The sequence below is a fragment of the Serinus canaria genome, chromosome 8, assembly GCF_022539315.1.
Source record: "Serinus canaria isolate serCan28SL12 chromosome 8, serCan2020, whole genome shotgun sequence".
Taxonomy (NCBI): domain Eukaryota; kingdom Metazoa; phylum Chordata; class Aves; order Passeriformes; family Fringillidae; genus Serinus; species Serinus canaria.
This window is the reverse complement of record NC_066322.1, coordinates 8,350,738-8,371,395: the sequence shown is the minus strand read 5'-3', so window position 1 is coordinate 8,371,395 and position 20,658 is coordinate 8,350,738. Positions and strand designations below refer to the sequence as shown.

General features: G+C 40.6%; 1 protein-coding gene across 2 annotated transcripts; it reads right to left on the bottom strand.

Moving 5' to 3' along the window:
• Positions 1-1,971: 1,971 nt before the first annotated feature.
• STIL (STIL centriolar assembly protein) lies at positions 1,972-20,419 on the bottom strand. 2 transcript variants are annotated; one of them, XM_050977564.1, is made up of 17 exons: positions 20,227-20,419; positions 19,835-20,006; positions 19,072-19,179; positions 18,641-18,756; positions 18,341-18,528; positions 17,131-17,378; positions 16,220-16,303; positions 16,019-16,105; positions 14,255-14,402; positions 13,008-13,117; positions 12,099-12,213; positions 10,258-11,307; positions 8,797-8,959; positions 7,840-8,065; positions 5,769-5,961; positions 4,921-5,174; positions 1,972-3,098 (listed from the first exon to the last, which is right to left on the bottom strand). In XM_050977564.1, exons 3-17 carry the CDS (start codon positions 19,161-19,163, stop codon positions 2,279-2,281), a joined length of 3,894 nt encoding a protein of 1,297 aa, XP_050833521.1. In that variant the 5' UTR covers positions 19,164-19,179; positions 19,835-20,006; positions 20,227-20,419; the 3' UTR covers positions 1,972-2,278. The 2 variants fall into 2 exon arrangements, with proteins under 2 accessions (XP_050833521.1, XP_050833520.1); XM_050977563.1 differs by lacking the exon at positions 19,835-20,006.
• Positions 20,420-20,658: the final 239 nt, after the last annotated feature.

The following is a 20,658-nucleotide window of genomic DNA, read 5'->3' as shown; positions in this document are numbered from 1 at the left end:
CCGGGCCGTGCTCAGCCCACCTCCGGCCCGCATTCTTACTTTACTGAAAAGGGATCAAACCCTTTAGAGTCAGAGTAGGGAGCACTGAAATGATCCAAAGTAAAGCGGTCAGTGATGCTCCAAGCACACCCAGCACCTTTTCAGCTAGCACTATAAATATCTTCTCTTAATTATAATAAAGAATAGCTAGAAACAAGTGAAGAAAAAAAAACCAAAAACCAAATCAATAAAGCCTTAACGTTGCCCCAGTACCCACGACATCACCTCACAAGCCAGCTCTAAAGCTTAGGCCTCATTGCTCAGTTAACAAAGCCAGACCTGGCATAATGTATGGGGTTGTGTTGTTACCTCAAATTGCAATGGATGCTTCAGGGAAAATAATTCCAGACATCTTGAAATTACTCAGCACCACACTATGAAAAGAAAATGCTGCTTAAAGGGAAGGGTGTTTTTTGTTGTTTTGGTCCAGTAAATTAACATTTTGCTTGCTTGGAGGTTGCTGTCCAGGATTATATGCTTTGTGTAACTTATTATAACACCACACCCTTGTCCTGAGCTGTGTGCAAGTAGTTTGGCTTTTGTTTTCAAATTGTTTCTAGCCCTTGAGCATTTGAAGAAAGTCTTTAAAATATTAACCAATACAGCTGTCATCTTCCTGTGTTTCCAGACATTTTACAATAGGAAACAAAGAACAAAACCCTGCAACAATAGCTCAGAGGTATGAATTGCCTCATTCATCTCACTGGAATGTTCAAAAACATTAACTATTTTTTGACTGATTCAGCAGAAAATATGCTGGCAGATAATAAGCTTATGCCTTATCCAGGGGAGATTCAGGGACTGAGAAAGGTTTTATTTTTCAGCACAGTAAAGTAGCACCTTTCCTGAAAGGAAGCAAATATCCTTGTTGATGGAAGGGGCTGCGTGAGAGGAGAAATTCTGGCTTAAAAGGAGTTGCTGCCTTCCTCTGTCTGTACTGGCTTCAAAACAGCACATGGTTTATCTCAGCTCAATTCTGTAATAAATTAATTAGCAATCAGTGCCCACTCAAACATACCAAGAACACTGCAGTCCTTAGGATGTGACTGGGAAAGGCCCAGAATTTCAGTACAGGGTGTTTTAATCTCTGGTTTAACACTCAGAACAGGAAAGGCAAGGTCAGCACCAGGCTGAACTGCTGTTGAGACAATGCCATCACTAAAACAAAGTTTGTTCCAAAGCTTGTGAGAGAATGCTGATGCACCTAAAAGGCAGTGAGAAAACACATGGCTCCACCATCATTCCACTGTCTTCCCACCAGGAATGGTGGGAATGGGAATGAATCACCACTTCCAGCCAATTCTTTACCTTGTGCAATATCATCATCACAAGGTTATGGAAAAGAGCTGCTTCATTAATAGACTGGAGTGCTTGGTGACAGAATATTTGTGTTCATTCTGAACAAAGTAAATTATTATTTCTGCTTTCCCCACCACCCAGTATCAGATTCCTGGTGAGTTCAGTAGCAGGTGAGCCACTGAACTTCAAGTTAACCACTTTAACAATGACTGGGAAGCCACATGTGTCTTAAATAAAGGCAGCATTAGTCAAGATTAATTTTTTAATGGAAACTTTGACCTTTATCAGCAGTATGTAATTTTAAATAAATAGAAAACATAGAGGTGAAAAAAAATTACAAATCTTAAAAGTGCCAGCTTTCCCCCATTTCCTTCAAAGATTTCATGATACAGAGAGTTACATGTGCCATTTTGGCTGAAGTCAAAATAATTTTATGCAAAGTAAAGCCAAAGTTGTATTTCCTTTCCCCACAGACACAACTCACAAACAGGAATCCAACCATTGCAGTAAACTTCTAAAAATTAGTGCTTTAGCTCTGTTACCCCTGCTCTGCCACACACATTATCAGTGGCTCACAGTTGGCACAAACATGGAAAAGTCTGTTTTAAAAAAGTCAACAAAAGAACACATAAGTAATCACCACTGTTAAAATTATATTAAAAGTACACCTTGGGCTCAGGTTGATTCACCTTCAATATGCTCTAAAATCACATCTAACTGTAAACAAAAGTGCACACATATGTCTGTGCTGACCAGCACTGCCTCAGCCAGGCACTTTGAGGTGGCTGTCCCTGAGCTGGCTAAAAACTCAGTTCTGCAAGTTTTACATTGCTACAACAGAGTGACCTCTTCAAAGAGAGCTCAATCCGTGGTTTCCTGTACTCTTTTACAGAGAGGGCCCTCTGATTGAAGCAGTGGTTGCAGCCATCTCAAGGGATGTTCAGAACAGCTTTGGTAATTGCCTGAGTTGTTTGACATCAAGAATGGTGCCAACAGAATTGATGCTGTTTGACTGGTTTAACATTTCAAGAGTTGGAGTGTGCAGATTTCCACAAAAGGCCTGAGTATCTCCTTCATCTTTCCTGACAGGTTGTTCAGTGAATTCAACCCTCCCAGGTAACAATCTGGTTTTTGATTTTAAATCCTTCAGGAACTGAAGTGAGTTTTCATCTGCTTGATCTGTTCTGGGAGAAAAAATTTCATTTGTAATGTTTCTTAACACAGGGCTGTTTAATTCTGGTGGAGAAGCATTAGTAGTCAACTCTCTGCCGTGACTTTTTAGGTGAATGGCAAGCCTTCCATCCACTCTTTTGGGTAATTCAGTCTGGTGGCTGAAGCTGTCCAATGCAGGGGCACAGTTTTTGTCTGGCACACTTTTGCTTTTGACAGTGCCAAAATTGCCATCTTGAGGCTGCAGTTCCTCCTCATCTTCACTGCTGTCACTGCCCTGTATCAGCCCATATCGCTTCATGTACTTCTTGGTTGCAAAGGACATGTTGTTGGGTGATATTAAACTCAGACCCACCATGCTCTTGTCCGTATTTGTTTGCAAGATGTCTTGGAAGGAGAAATCTGTGGGGGGATTTTGGCCTGAGCGACTGAGGGACAGCCGGGATAACTGATTTTCACTGAGGTACTTCAGGGCGATGGCGTTTGCTTCCATGCTCAGATCAACAACGTTGGGACACATGCTGACATTGGCAAGTAACATGGAATTTAATCCAGGCACCACTGCTTCAGGACTTATGCACGCCAAGATGCTGAAATAAAGTATCAAAAAGTTACCTTAGCATTACAGGAAAAGCATCAATTTCACCATTTTGCTCACAGTGATTTCTCTTTTCTTCTGAACACAACCCCATTAGGACTGAGATCATATTACCTGCACATAATGAAAACCAGCTACTCACCCCCATAGGATCCAAACACTGTCAGAGGATGGATGATATTCCCTTCTCCTTCAATTCACAGTGCCCTCATATGAAGAATCACCCATCTCTAGCAGGTTACAGTGCTGGTTTTGGTTTTAAAGCAGGTTTGAACTCCTGGTCTTTTCACCAGCAAATGAGACATTATGTGTGTCTGATCCTACAACTCTAAATTCTACCATTCAGCACAAATTTTATAGATAGAAATACAAGCCAAATGGCTGAGACCAAGAACATCTTTCCCAATGCATGGTAATTCCAGGATTTTTACAGAAATTCTGACTTTGTTTCCAGAAGCCTACAAGGTCCTAGTTTTTGAAGTATCTTCAAATGAGGAATGTTCATTTGTTCTGTTGCCTGGTGCAGCAATTTCTTGTGTATATATATATATATATATATATATATATATAAATAAAGTGTTTAAAGACTGAAAGAACAAGCTCTGCTACACCAGTAATGGTTGTAAACCACTGCATTTAATTCACACATCATATATTAGTTCATAAACCTAAGCTCCTCATATTAAGAATTAGGAGGCTTCCTATTTCACTGAGCACAAATTCTGAAGTTTGCTCAGGGAGAATAAACTGGCTCAGCAACAACAACCACTTATTATGCTATGGAGCTGCACTGTTGTTTCCTTCTCTACTGAGCTGTAGACCTTTTCTCAGAATTGTTTATCAGTCTTGAAAGTGGCAGAAGGAAGAACTCCACCCCACTCCCCAAGTTTGAAGGAAAAAACCCCAAGAGTTCCAGTTTTGCCTTACAGGCTCACATGTTAGCATGTTATTGACATTAAAAGAACACTGACAGACTCCAGCAAGGAAGGCAGTCCAGTCCCAGAAAATCACCCAATAAAATACAAGTGAGAAAGAGAGAAAAGAGGTTAGAAACTGTGTGACTGCAAACAGCTTTTGACCCATGGCTGAAGAGAAGATTAATTAGGAGGTGGTTAGATTTTTTGTTTACATAACAGCTACACACTAGGATCAAGAAGACAATAAGGATGAAAGTGAAGCTGTACCAGGCAGTCAGCCTATGCCTACACAGCTATGCAAGTAAATTCCTGTGCCTAAAAGCCCTCCTTCAGAAGTTACTTCTCTGTTCCTTCCTCTGTTTCAACAAGACTGTTGTTTCCCTCCCCAGCACTTTCTCTGCTCAAGGCACAGCACCCTGTGTAACAAGTAATTAGGGCCAGTTTTGTTCAGATACCAAAGCCACAATAACAATTCCACATGTACAGGTAAAGAGCAAGACAAAGGTTAAGAAGCAATGACAAAATACACAGCTGCTTAATGTTCAGTCTCCCAAGTCCAGAGTTGCTCTGGAATGCTTGGACACAGACCAAAGAATTGCCCATAGCTTCCTTGCTGTTCTAGGGAATTGCCTGTACGACCCTTTAAGACTCACCAGATGCTCTAACAGCAAGAGCTATTTGTGTTCTATTTAAACATTCAGGGGTTTTCTAGCAGAGCTCTTAAACCTATCTGAAATGCCCATAGCATAAGTCAGCATTTCAATTTTGCAGGAAATGCAGATCAAGATGCACCCAAATCCCAGTGGCAGTGAACAGAGTCTTCTCTTGATTCACTGAGCCAAATCTTCATTTTCAGTTGGATCTGCACATTATTACTCAAAACCACCAGCATTTTACCTGGCATTCTCCACTTTGCGTGTATTTTCCTTCATACTGCCAGGTGAGTCCACTGCCACTCCAAGACTCCTCAGCTGTTTGAGTGTGGCACTAATGACACTCTCTTTGTCCACCTCTCCTGTGTGAGTCTCTGAAGCCACTTCTGCTGTATCATCAATATCCTGATATGTAGGGCCATCATCAACAACAACTCCTGATTTTAAAGGCAAATGATCTTGCTCTTCTGAGGTTTTTAAGAGGTGGTTTACTTGGCCCTACAGAAAAAGGAGCACATGGCAAAAACATGACATACAGGGACTGTCAAATACCAAATTCCTGACTTACTTTCACACAACTTCAAATAAAATTTGATGGATTAATAGCTTATTCTAACAAAGAAGGCAAATTCAGATACATTTCAGATGCAATCACTTAAACTCACAGCAGTGTAGTCAAACACTGGAACATCTTACACTTCAAGCTTTCTAAAAGAGTTTGTTCTGAATTTAAACACATCACATACTGATATTCATCAAGATGAAAATATCTGCCCTTTAAGGGTCTTGAAGGTAAAATATTGTGTTATTTTAAAGGCCAATAATTTGGGAAGTTATCAGCTGATGTCCACAAATTAAAAAAATATTATTTCTTAGATAATAGAAAGTAATTCATGAAAGAGAAGTACAAAATAACCACTTAAACATTTTAAAAAAATTGAAGAACCGCAAACTTGGAGTTTTCTTCAGAGCACAATGTGAATCTGAAAACCACAAGCAGCTTTCATTCATGCCAATACCACATCATAAGTTCAGCAGGGTGCTGTTCTGACTGTTGCATTCAGTGCAGAATATAAAACGTGCATGAGTTACCAGTAAGTCCTGGTAAAGCTTCAGCTCCTCTGAGGGCTGCTGGGGCAGCAGCGAGGTGGGTGGCTCCGAGTTCTGCTCACTTGTCACCACCACCTGGCTCCTGGCTCCCTCCGATGGCTCTTTCTGTAAAGACACACTGGCACTTTCTTCCAAGGATGAACCACGAACAAGTGCCTGGGAAACGTTTCCAGTTCTGGAAGAGAACACCAAGATAGCTACATGTTCTTTGCAACAGCATAAGCATCGTTATTACTATATGTACTTTATTTGTTCATGAACATCAGAGGAGAACAATCAAGTACTGCAAACGGATCCTAAGGGGTTTTAGTTTTGCCTGCTGCTCAAGGCTTTGCTCCTTTCTGCAGTCAAAAGTCTCAAAAGTCATTTGAGGACTCAAGAAATAGACTTCCAACTGTGCAACTACAACAGCCCAACTAGTTTTCCAAAAGACGATTTGAAAGTGGCAATGGCATCCGTGGACTAGTCAAAACTCAGTGACACACCATGACTTAAACCAGATGAAAGGAAAGTTATTAACAATTTGGAATTTATGTTTTCAGCAGATCACTCATAAGCCTTTAGGAACAAATATCTTCTGTTTGCTCTGACACATGACTTATTAAAAAAGCTGCTTTTACCAAAGTACATAACTTTCCATGGGATTCCTGTGGTAGTTTAAAAGTTTCTCAAAGACAGTTACAAGTACACACATGCACACTGAGTATCACAAACTGAGAACAAACACTTATTGAAAAATATTTCAGCTAGGAGATGTGAAAGAGGAGCTATAAAGGCTAAACACTGAATGAGTTACAACACAATGCTCTGCACCCCCCTCATTGGTGTGTGCATTGCATAAGCCTTTGGAGACCAGACATATCAATACTACTATCATCCCAAGAAGATCCTCAAGCAACCCTCCTCCCCCTTCCTGTTCCTCCTGAGGAGACAAGTGTAAGATAAGGGAATTTCAGAACTCAACTGATCAATTGCCTGTGTTGAAAGTGATAAGATTTAAACCACGTGACATACCAGATAGTCAATGTAGGTTATCAGCTACTGTTACACTAGCAATTATTCATCATTCCCAAAAATGTTCCCCTCCTCCTCCTCCAAGGAATCTGGGTGATGCTCCACATTCTGACTATAAAATACTTTACAGCTACTTGACTGGTTTATGAATCCAAGTTGAAGGGAACCTTAGGATGTCATTGTCCAAATCCACAATGTTCATAAGATTGATCTGAATCCATAAAATTTCTGGTAGCAGTATATGTTTGCAGACAGCACTTTAATCAAGGACTATGAATAGTCAAGTTATAGCTTCATTACCATAATTTTTCCCAATATGAATATTTTAGGAACCTAATTTAACTGGAAGGACATTCCCCCTCCTTTGGCTTTTTATACTTAGGCAATATTAGATCATTAAAGTGCTAAATTGTTGAGCTATCCCTATGTAGAAATAGCATCCATACAGATAATTAAAAATATTTTTAAAACCATTTCCCAAATTAGTCTGAGATTAGTCACTGCACTATAAAGCAACTGAGCTTAAAAATAATTAACAGCAGTGAAGTCAGTATCTGAATGCACCACTCACAAAGTAATCAGGCATAAAATAAAGAGAAATTCAGGGAACAGCCATATAATCATAAACACCTCATCCCAAGCCCCTCAGAACTGGAAAGGTTCTGAATGCTGACAAGGAAAAGCCACTGTAGGAAAACAACTGAGTAGAGCAGCATTTCCTTTTCCAGCCAGAATTTAAGGTAAGAAAAGGAATGTTGCCAGCACAGTGCACACTTTTGTTAAGTTAAAGGTTTTTGCCATCAGCTGCTGCTGACAGGTAGCTAAACCTGCATGACTGATAAATGCAGACTCTAAAAGGCAGATGTCTTTTGGTGAGCTGTACAAGTCAAAGCATAATTAAAAAATAAAGAAGAGAGAGAACACAACAGCTGAGGTCAGACTATTTATAACTCCTGAAGGAAAAAAATATTACAGAAGTAATAACTTACATAAGGCAGTTCAGCACATTATGTGAGCACAGGGTGTTTCTGTTACTTACTGGGGAGTGTTCTGATTAGCTCCTTCTTCCACAAGGTGAATACTCTCTACAAAGCTGGGCATGTCAACCACCCTTAAGGATGAAGCAATACTTGTATTACTTGCATCTTGTTCAGCATTAATTGAAATGTTTATGTCCTCCTTAGAAATCTCTCCATCTTCTTTTTTCCCTCGTGATATGGAATTGCCTTGTTTTTCTGAGGCTGTATTCCAAAATAAACTAGCACCTAGGACAAAATTAGAGGTTTAACTATTTAGGAAGAGTCATTACTTTTTTTGAGACCCTTTGGCTTTGTATAGCTAGAGGAATAATTTTCTCCCATTCATGTTTCTTTCACCATTTAAAAAGTGATTTACAGTTTAAATCAGCTAAAAGTTAGCAAAACATCATTCAAGTCCTGGTTTCTTCCAAAGTATACTTGATGAAAAGAAATGGCTGTATTAAATAATTTTAATGCATTGACCTTGAGCCTGTTTCAAAGTTTCCTCCAGACTAAGCACAACATTTCCATGGATTTAGCAGGAGCCAATATGTTAATATGCAGCTGTACAGATACAGCTGCATAACTCTCCTAAACTAAAGCAAATACAATGTCCTCTTCATGCATGATTTACAAACAACATTAATAATATATATATTGGCATAGAAACAATTACTTTTCAAAACAGTGTATTAAATAAAAAAAAGATGTGGAGTTACATTTCAACAAGAGACCATTTTAAATAGAACACCTTTCTAAACCTATTGGAAAAATAACTCTTTCAGAGATGGCAATCAAAGACAAAAGTAACTCCAGCCTAAACTTGCAAATAACACCTCAGCAACTTAGGTGTTTTGGATCTAGGTGCATGCCTGCACAGCTTCTTTCTGCAAAAACATTTCCTCCGTGCCCAAACAAACCACAGAAATGTCCAGAGAAGAGCGGTGCCAGGCTGTGTTAAAGGAATGAAGCGCTACCTGTGCTCACGGCAACGCTCACACTTCTCCTCGGGTGCGATGGCGGTGAGGTCTGAGTTTCCATGGAAACAAGCTCCCCTGCCTTCTCCGCCTGCACTGCCTGGGCTGCTGCTGCCTCCGAGGAACCCTCCTGGCGAGCCTGAGCTTCCAGCAAGCGTTGGATCTGTAACAGTCATCACAAAGTTAGGATCTGCACAATGAAATATCAGCTGTAACAGGCAAAAGTGAATTAATTGGGTTCTGCTAAGATCTGGATTCAAATGCAGGCCGTGCTGCCACAGCAGTCTGAACACCTTCCAGTAGTCAGCAGTGCACACAGCATAAATCAAAACACCAATTTTGATGTTGGCAGAGCTAGCAAAGAAGATCTTTAGGCACGCTGGCAGAGGCAGCACCAAGACAAGTTGGGTAAAGCCTGTTTGCACCACACTTGCTGGAAATATTCCTTCCCTTTCATTCACACACAAAGCCTATTAACTGACTACCAGCCAAGCATTTACATGCCAACTGTCCCTACACCAACTTTGCCTGGCAACCTTAATTTTATCATTTAATTGCTTAGCTTTGTAATTAATACAATCGTCTCTCTAGGATTTTCATCCACCCTGTTCAACGATTAGCTTGCAGCTCCAGGGAGAAATACAGTAACAGTGAAGGCTGCAGTTAGGAGGGGTTTCCCTCATGCACAACCCATGCTTTGGGAGCTTGACTTTATGTACAGGAAACATACCAAAGCCAAATTCCAGCTGTCATTTTCTAGTTCAAGTACTGCAAACTTTTCTGTTTGTATTATTCATCACCAGAAGCAAAATTTAAATTCTGTCTCTTCAGCCCCAAATCATACCCTCCAAAATACAGGGCCAACAGGTTGATCGAGGGACTGTATTTTGAAGAAACTCAACCAGGAGAGGCAACAGAGCACAGCAAGACCTCCCAAAGTCCAGTTTGCTAGCACAGAAAAGACCTGATGAACCAGGAATTGATGCAGACAATTTAAGCTTTCAAAGCAACAGCCCAGGAAGCTGCAGGCTTGAAGGTGGAAAAAGCAACATATGAGAACATTCTGTGCTTCATTATTTACAATAATTCCCAAGCCTATAGCCTATGCAATATTTTTTTTTTTACATGGACAAGCATGTGAGTAGAAAAGCATTTATACAGAGAGTGTATCAGTTTGCATTACAAACAGTCCACTAAAAAGAAACATTCATGTTATGGAAATATCACAAAAATAAATGCAAAATTTACTTATTTACTTAGATGTAAGTAAATTTTTAAAGGAACATCAATTGGTAGAGCTAATGGAATCCCCTCTCTATGCTCAGACTGCAGCTAGTATGACAGGCTCCCTTGCTCCAACACAGATAGACAACAGTTAATTTAATTCAATTCCTCTGGCAGGGGAACTATCAAAGCATAATCACTGAGAGGGCAGAGGAGAAAGCTGACATTTCCACAGACCTGAGCTTGCAGTAATTTGAGTTGTCTGTCCTGCTCGGTAAGGAGCCGGAATGCATCTGGAGATAATCCCATCATGCCATTATCTGATGCTGCTGCAGGAGCAGGCGTGTGCAGGCACGGCGAGGGGGCTGCACAGCACTGCACACTCGAGGGGCTCGCACTTGATGCCATCCTTATTCCAGCTGATAAGCCATTGTCAAGAGAACAGCTCCCTGTTTTCCCAGGATATCTCACGTTTATAGGGCTGCTTGTGGCATATCCTGGGTTGCAGCAAACGTTTGGGCAAATGATATTTTGATGGAACACTGCACAAGGATTTTGCTGAGCCATCTCCGACTGGATTTCTGCCCCATGTTTGGGGCTCACTTTACCAACTCCTTGCCATGGGATTATGGGATTGTACTGGAGAGAGGCAGGACACTGACAGCTGCATGCTGGACAGGAAGGTGGCACTTGAACTGGCACCTGCAGATCTGGTGGCTGTCTGCAGCTCTGTGGTGACAAAGAGTTGTGGAGGACTGGTTGTGTGACAGCAGGAAGCTGCTTGGAACCAGACATTGATGTTCTCCTAAGCAGAGGCTCTCCCTGTGGTGTGACACTCTCAGGATTTAATACAAGTTTTTCCAATGGCTTTCTGGGGTGATGCACAGATGCATCTGGGGAAGGCCCACTACAAGGGGTTGAAGGAGAAGATGATCCTGAACTTTTTCTTGATTGCGGGGAAGCCTTCTTACAGTGCACCTGCTGCTGTAGTAGAGCTTGATTTCCTCTACAAGGCATTGAAGCTGGAATTTTCTGGTTTATAGGATTTGGTAATCGTCTCAAAGAGGGATCTCCCACATTAGCAGGAAAGTTCTGCCTGTCTTCAGAGTGCTGGCTGGGGTGACATGTAGATCTCATACAACACTTCTTTTTCATAGGCTGATTTGGCACTGTGGGCAGACTTTTAGCACTTGAAGTCCCCACAGGCTTAGATGATTGTCCTGATTCTATGAAACTCCCATCCAAAATAAGGGACAGCTCCGGCACTGAAGGAAAAATTCTGGTAACCTGAAAGGACAATTACACACATGTATGGTAATTTAAAAATAGTCTGCTCTTTGAATGCAGAATTTCCTCAAAGAAAACGTTTTCATTTAAAATCCATACATGATGATTATCAGCTTCCAAAACAATCGTATGTTAAACACATTCCTTAAAGACTGGAGAATCCAGAAAAAGCAGCAAGATCTCTAGAATCATTCTTAAAGGAAAATTGCTTTTATATAGTGTAACAGCCCTGCCTGCCAAATGAATGCTCCATGTCTTTTGGGAGTACATTTCAGAATATGGATATTTCCCTTCTAGAGGTGGACACTGTGTCCCCTCTTACTATTCTTAGATCCAGGAGACAGCTGCAATAGGACATATTTTATACACAATTACTACATCCTTCTAGACCTATGCTGTACAAGGGCTGATATTTATTGTATTTGTACACATTTCAGTGAAAAAAAGGACAGAGCAGGTCTTTTGGGTAAATGGAATAAAAACCACAAGAGCTGACTGTCTCTATCTCAGACACTACAGCTCTTCCATTCAACAACAGTGAGGTTTCTAAAATAGAAACTACCCTCTCTGTTCCCAAATCACAGCATGTACAGGAATTTAAAGTGTCTAAAATCCTGGAAAAATGGCAGATTAACTACAGGAGTGGGACTCATGGTGATTTCTTCAATTCTGTTTTCCCTTGCTAACACTTTGAGAAAGAGAAGCTTTACACTCTCCAGTTCCCTTACAATGAGTTTTGCTGCTTTAAGTGTCACATCTGAGATACCCAGGGCAACTATTTATTTAGTTACCTGTTGACTCACTGGGTGAGGACTTGGAATTGGTCTGGGGGATAAATCCTCATCTTCCACACCAGAGTCATGATCACTTGCTGACAACTTGCTGGGTGAAGAGCCTTGGGGAGGACTGAAACAATCAAAGTAAAAATGTTTGCTGGTTAGATTTGGCAGCAGTAACATGAAATTTTACATTTTTCAACATGCCATCTACAGTGCATCATTTTTCTAAGAAGCAGCTGCTATCCATCTCCCTGGTGAGCTGGGGAGTTAACCCAGCAAACACTTCTAAGATCAAACAATGAAAATAGAATAGCTGCTTTTGGGCAAGAAGATACAAACCTTCCCTCCCCACAGCATCACACAAACACACCTTTTAAGTGGCATTCTAACAGCAAAGCACTGATATATAGAAAAAAGGTAGGAGGTGCTACAGTAGAGACTGTAACATTGTTTGAAGGAAAATAAAGACCATCTTCTAGTCATAGATAAAAATTTGATGGATAAGCTAGGTTCTTAAAAATCACTAAGTTTCAACCTATCCAGGTCTTGGAGCTCTGAAAAGTGGGAAGAAAAAGGAGGTTTTTATACTTAAGTAGATTTCAATTAAAGATTTGCTTCAAAGGATAGAGCTCACTTAAAGCTTAATACAGTGAACTAAGCCTCATCAGTGAGGAAGCCTTTTTAGAAATATCCACTGTATAAATTAAAACCACCAGTACCAAGTAGGTTTTTTTGGAATACAGACAGCTTGACCATCTTACTTGAAAAGTATTAACTCCAGGAATAAATAAAAGCACATACAGAGATTTTAATGCAAGAGAATGCATGAACAGCTCAACTGACACATAGCACAGAACAGATCAAAACCCTCATCCAATAAATATTTCATTTTTGCACATAAGTGGCATTGCAGAGATTTACCTTTTGATTGGAAGTTTCTTGCAAATTCTGCTGAAGAACTCAGTTTCTGCATTTTGGTTTTCTGCACTCAACTCAAACTGGATAGGGCTCTTGTCTGATGGTTCAACATTCTGGAATGAAATGTTCCATATTTACGAAGCACAAAACCTTCAAAATTTCAATCACTGAGGTACTACTCCCAAAGAAACAGCTTTAAGGACATTTATATGATTATTTGCTGGTTGTCCCCTACTTTCAAAGTTTTCAGCACTACAAGGAAGCAGGCAACTTCCCTTCCTGTTTAACACTGCTCCCCTGCTACTCTGCAAAGTAGTTGGGCTAATTATAGTCATGAGCAGATGCTTCCTCACAGTAACTGCTCAGATACTCCTCCAGGGCTGCCACCACTACAGGAAACAGCAAACGTTCCTGTACTGCTTCACACACCACAGCTGGGCAGCTCCTGGAGCCAACAGAAGTGAGCTACTGTGGAGAGATGTGTCATCTTCAGAAAGCTGAGCTGTCCCTAGGCTAAATGTAGAAGGCAGCCCTGGCAAGGAAATTCACTTGGGAAGAGAACTGAGTACACAGCACAGCACACAAATTACACTCACTGCTTCTCTGACAGAGCATAGCAGCACTTACTCAGCAAATTAACAGCTCAACTTCAAGTTCTGCACAAGCCTTGGAAAACATATAAGGAACTGAGATTTCCTAGAACTTCCTCAAACCTTACCAGCCATCTCCCAGACTTTTATCATCAAATTCTTTCAGAGAGTTACTTCAAACAAATGAAAAATTTTCCATTAATAAAACCGATGAAATCATTAACCTCTGAATTCCTTTTTGCATTCAACTTCAAGCAAAGCACAACACTCAGCTTTGCTCTCCAGCAGGCATCACCCAGAGCAGCTGCTAGATGTGGCCAAGGTGAACACAGCACACCAGGGTAACAAATGCTACAGGAAGTCTGAGTCTCTGCTCACAAGGCCAGAAGGTCACTAGTAGGAAGGAACACTAACCAAGGGCAACACAGCACGGTATACTTAAAAGACAGATGCTTAATGCTATTAGAAAAGTGAGCAGTGCTGACTTTGTAATTTCTCAGTTTGAGGGACAAACTGAATTTACAGTAGTGTCTAGGAAAAAGCAGCTTTATAGAGCTACATCATTTTCAAACACTGCAGATCTATTTGGGTCACATCACAATGACCCTTTTAAGGCAAATTTTGAAGTACCACAATGCAGGAGGAAAGCAAGACACTTACTTTGAACAGATGAACTGTTTCATGGCAAGTTAGGATCTGAAATCCCAGCTCAGTCTGCCCACTGCATGGAACACACTCATAAAACTCTGGTTCCTTGTGTGTCAATGAATAAAGCACTACAAGAAAACTCCCAGATTCTGAAAAAACCCTAAAATAGAAGAAAAACACATCTTTAAATAACTTAAACATGAAGAAGGCCCTTAGATTTTCAATACAGTGAGCAAATTTTCCACACAGTTTAGCAAACTGGTGAATCACAGCATTTTGAACGGTGCTTAGCTATAGATAGCTAGCAGATGGATTTATGACTACAGCCACATGCAAATCAAAAGTAGAGAAATGGGAATAATCCATGCCCTTTGTATTTCAAACCTTTACAATCACTTAGTACTTCATATGAATTCCTAGAAGAGTTCAAGCATAACAGAGAAGAAAACCTGCAAGAATAATATTGTGTTTTATTTTCTTTTTAGTTCTCAGTTGAAGATGCATTATAAAGATATTTACTGAGTCAGCTATCCCTAACATTCAAAAAAGATTCATTAGTAAAACGATTTTTAGGAAAATGATATTGAAGGGTTTTTTTTCTATAATTTGAGAATAGTGAGTAACAACAATCAGCATTTAACACAAGTTCAAGGACAATGACAATGTGTGTTTCCAGTAAAAGGTAATACTACTTTCAGAATAGTTTTTCTTTTAATAGCACTTGTAACAAGCTTGTTTGTGAGGTTTTTTATTTGTTTGATTTTTCATTAAATAATACATGCAATAGAAAAAGCAGTAGAAACAGGATGCTGGAAAAACACATTCATGCAACATCAAAGTTCACTTACAGCTTAAAGAGTTAAAAATGTATGATGCACAGATTAAGCAGTTAGCCTGCAGAGGTTAATGCTGTTTGCATGGTTCATCAAATCTGCCTAATCCACTTCCATGATGGCATCAGTGAAAGTTAATGAGAGTCAAGCATCCAACTTCTCTATCTAATAATCTAATTGGGCTCTTATCTGTGTTTGGACATATTTCGGTTGTTAAGGGAAAGAAATCTATTTTGTAATTGCAGACACATCTGTTCACCAAATGTGGTTGCACTTCATAATTTAAAAACAAATGTGGTCAATCAGAAGAAGTGCTTATGATACAGCATATTTTAAAGTCTCATTTACCTGAGGTGCAGCTTCAAACTATAAACACCTAAACTCTCTCCCAGCTCCATACAAACAGAATTCAGCAAATGTTACAAGTGAGGAAATCTAGACAATGAGGAATGATTATCCTCTAACATCACAATGAAAAAATATCCCAGAATGCAAACACTCTTTAAAAACCTGAACATTTAACTCGTAACATGACAGCACAGGCTGCAAATCAATATGCTTCAATATGTTGGTCAGGCACAACCAGGAAGAAAACTTATCTCAAAGAAAAGCTCAAAAACAAAACCCCACCACTGTTTAAACTACCGTTTCCTGCTTGTGGCTTCTTATTTAAACTCAAATGCAGTGACCTCAAGGATATTAATGTTCACCCTTTTCTGACTTTGAGATATCAGCTCAGCTTTCCAACATTTCAAGAAAATTTTTGTGCAGAAGCCAAAACTAAAGAGAACATTTAAACTAGACAGCTTTACCTCTATACAACATATAAATCACAGAATTTCCTCAAATATCTTTGAGCAGAGCTAACACTGTCATGCATTTCTGTGGAACACTTTTTTAGGCATCCAATAGCTTCCATATTTTACCTACAAAAGTGACTTGCCTTTCTTGAATTGAAGAACTGAACAAATATCGCAAGCAACAGGCCCAGACTTGAGGACTATAGATATGAGTAACTCCACTCAGCCAACTAGAAATAAGAAAAAAAATCTAATTAGAGATAGCTCTGTTACCAAAATTTTGCCACATAATCTCTCAGATACATCTCAAATCAATGTGTGTATTAATCTGGACAAACACTCACACTCCAACTAATGGCAGAGCATAAGCCTTGGGATCAGACTCAAGCAGCAAAAGCAATTTCCGTGTTTGGTCCATAGTAAGGTAGCTGAAAGAAAGCAAAAGTTGGGTTTTTTCAGTATTTTGGAAGGCAGGTTTTCAGAAAAAGAAAACCTTGAAAAGGGCAAGTTTAGAAAATACGGTAAGAAAACAAATTTAGGGAAAAAAATTAAAGATCAAAACTACTCTTACTCTACACACTTAACAGCAACTCTCCAGCTTTTCAGCATCTCCCTGTGTATTAAAGAGTTACCAAGGACTTAGTACTATTTGTAGTATTTTAGTGAATACTAGAATTAGTGTTCTTAACAAATCTCCAAGGACAAGTCATGTTAAATTTAAAGAGTAACTTTCAGAGAGGCATTCATAAAGTACCTGTCCAAATAAAATGACATTCAGTGATTTCAAATTATTTCCCTGATCTATCCCTAGTTCCTCCTATTAAATTAGTTACTAGTCAGAATGATGACTTCTCAATACTATCTCAGAAGCACAATTAACAAAAAGAAAGCTTTGGTTTGCATTCACCTGCTTTTTATTGTAGGGCAAGCACTGATGGTGCTTAAAAAGCTGGAAGCTGTTTATATTTACTGTGTTAACTAGAGGTGTGCTCTCCTGCCCCAGGTGGAGGATCCTTTCACTGAAGCCCAAAAGCAAGAACTTCTACTCAACCAGTTAATGTTTTTGCTCCACCCCATTTCCTGTTTCTTGTCCCTAACTTTTAATACATTCCCAAGGCCAGAAGACATGTCATTTTTATGCTAGTTATTTCACTAAAAAGCTAAATACAGCTGAGATCTCTCCTACCCACCTTCTTTAGGAAAGGCAAGAAACTGACAGGCAACTTTGACAGCTTTAGCACCACCCTTTACTCACCCACATTTGTAAGTTCCTTGAACTTGTGCAATATTCATAGGACTGGTCAAATTTCTTGCTAGGGCTGTTGGAATAATTGGGACAGACTTCACAGGGGTGTATTCCAAAATATTGGCCAGAGTAAGAGAAGCCCAGCAAAAATTAAAGTGTAGATTATCCAGCTTTTCTGTGAAAACAATGTGAGCTCTAACAGTGAGCAGTTTAGAAAGATCAAGAGATTCTTTATTGCACAGACTCTGCTGCAGACCCTACAAGGAAGAAAAAAAAAAAGGAGGTAAATACACTAAATTATTTTCTATGATTACCATGATTCAAGATGTATTACACTAGGAATTCAAATCAATCATCACAGCTACTATTGCAGTAGGTAGTACATAAAAAACCATTAGCCCAGGTCTCCAAAGCTCACTGCTCTACTGAGCATAATGAATAATGCAGAATACACTTGAAAATCAGCTATGCACACCTTAGCATTGTTTTATGATGTATTAGAAAACCTGGGGTTATTTAACTATATACAAATTAATACAATAATAGACAACTAAAAGGCTCAAGATGACTTGCCAAAGTTTTCTTACTTGCATTCAAGAAATATGTAATTTAATATCTGGATGTATCATCATGAGAAAGTTCAGATGTGAAGCAGGCTTAATTTGTATTATAAAATACACACAGCAACAACTACAGGGAAAAATCTACAGGAATAGAAAGTGTATTTAGCAGATTACAGCAGAGCCCACATTTCATGGCTGCTAACCTACATAGGGCGCTACACGTTTTGGGCGGGTCACTCACCTAGCAACACTTCAGCAACAACTGCCCAAATACTGCAACTGATTAATGACAGTTTTGAGGGGAATAAAGACAAAAAAGCTGTTTTCTCTTGTTTAAGTAAGTTTGCCGCAATCCCTCTTGTTTTGCTGGTTTTGGTGGTTAGAACAGCTCAAACATTTTGGTCAGTCAGCAAGATTTTCATCCAAGATTAAAGACTGTGAGATCCTTAAACACCTGTGAGGATTAACTGACTTTACCAGCTTCCAATACACTTTTCAATGACACTCAAACAGCTCATTTCACACAATTAACTACATAGTCTTGGTTCAGCCACAACCTTGCTGTGCTGGAAATCAAGCTCTGGGCATAGCCCAGTGTCCTGCCTGGCAGAGAGATCACAGTTTGAGAGACCCAAAAGTTACTAAGAGCTGCCTACCTTGAAAGCCAAGCTGATATCTTCAACACTGTGCACTATTATATTATCTGAACAAGGTCCCCAGGCATTAACTGTACATGGAATCAAAAAGTCTCCAGGAAGGGATGCAGTTGGAATTTTGCCCGATCCACCAGCAACTTCTCGGCCAGGATCAAAGCGATCTACTGTAAGCGTTATGCCTTCCCCATCTTCAAAATAAATAAATAATAAATAAAGTTAAAGCCCAAGAGCAACAACTCAGGCTCCTTAAGTACAGCTTAACCAACCAACACTGCCTGTCTACCTCACGTTTAGAATTACCTTCATCTGCTGCCAGGGTGCCAAGCAGAAAACAGGAAAGTGATTTCTTTTCATTCTGCTTAGCATGGCGATAGGCAAGCCGCAAGGTTTTCTCCACCAGACATATTCTGGGGTTTCTAAAAAGAGACAATAAGCAAGTTTAAGTCACAAATTCTTTTTAATGCTTATTTTAAAAAAGTATCACTTATCCATACAGGAAGAAAATGAAAAGAAATTTTAAGTTACTTTAAATTCATGCACCTTCAAGCCACTAGACTGTGTTACACAAAGGAAAGGAAACTGAAATCTTTCCAGCGAAAATCCCTATATGCTAATAACAAACACACTTTGGGCCCTATCATAGAACAGACTCAAAAGACAAAATGAGGCTTTGCATCACACAATCCATAATTTATTTTAACCTTTAGCTTGCCCAAGAAGGGCATCAATACCTGTAATAAGTGATGTGTGTGCCAATGACATCGCCCATGGGGACTGGGTCCCAAAGCGCACACTTGGACAGAGGGAAACTGAAGGGGACCATCCTTTTGGGAACAAATCTGGGAAGATCACACAGATTAAAAAAAAAAATGGATTAAGGTACATCATTATCTTACAACGCTTAAAAGAAGGAACAAAGGCATAACACAGTAAGAAAATCAAGAAATAGGATAAATAAACTGTTGGGACTTTTTTTCTTTCACGTCCAGACCAACAAAGCAGAAACTTTGTCCTACAAAGTTGTCAGAGTTACAAAGTCAACACAAAACCTTCATTGTCCACCTGACAGTTTCTTTGTGCAACCTTGGAAGATGTGTAGGCCAAAATACATGCATGCAGGTAGAGTTTAAGGAAAAACTGCTGGAATATAGTTTAGGGAGAAGAGTCATTGCTAATTAGAAACTCCCATTGCACAAAAAAACTGATTTAGCAAACTAAACACTAGATCAGCTTCCCAAAGCCCTGTTTTTGTCTCCGGATTTCAAGTGAGCGTTCAATCCCCTTAAAATTTGAAGACTTCTGAAATAAGGCCTTGGCTTAACTCAAATAACATAGTACAAAACTTGCAGTCAGACTTCAAAGAGTCCTGAAAAAATCAGTATGTAATCACATTAACTTATTTACACTATCAGGATTAGATTTTTTTGAGGTGCCTAAATAAAGCAACATACAAAACAATTGACAGCCCATATAATTTGGCAATTACCTCAATACCTTTTAACAAATAAGCAAGAAGCCTCTTTGTAGTTATCTCAAGCATGAAACTTTGCCAAGCAAAGGTGCTTCCTCTGCATTTCAACTTGGCAGGAAAGAACTTTATTTTTAAGGCGGACTTCCAAGGAACTCAGCCACCTCTGATGCTTCCAGCGGTAGTTAATTAACTCCCCTTAGAAACCAATTGCACAAACAAGCGTCAAACTTAACTCTGTAGACGAGGACGCTTTTTTAAAGCGCCACTGTTCCAACTTGACAAGCACGAAGCAGAAGCCCACCCCCGCTCCTCCCACAGCTCAGTACACCCCGAGCCACACTCGTAGAGAGACAGCGGCCGCGGTGTGCCCGGCGGGGCTGGGGCTATGCGGGCCCTCCCGGCGCCGAGCGGGTACCTCAGATCCGGGCCGGGCCAAACGGGGTCCGGGCAGCACCGCAACTCTGCCCGCTCCTCTTCTCCCTCTCTCGAGCGCGGGGCCCGCCCGCTGCAGCTCCCGGCTCAGCCGGGCAGCGGCCGTGAGAGAGGAGCGGCACCAGCGGCAGCTCCAACCACGGCTCCACCGCTCCCGCCGCGTCCCGCTCGCCCCGGCGCCTTCTGCGGCCCCGGCCGGCCCTCTGCCCACTCCGGCCAATCAGAGAGCAGAACCCGCCCCCTCCGCCCGTCCCGGCCCAATCGGCGCGCGGCGGGGAACGGCTCGCTCGGCCAATCAGAGCGCGCCCCGGGGAAACCAACCGCCAGCGCGCGCGCAGGGGGTTTAAAAATGCTAGGGGGCGGGGAGCGCGCGGGCGCAGTGCTGCGATGCGGCGGCGTTGCCATGGCAGCGGGG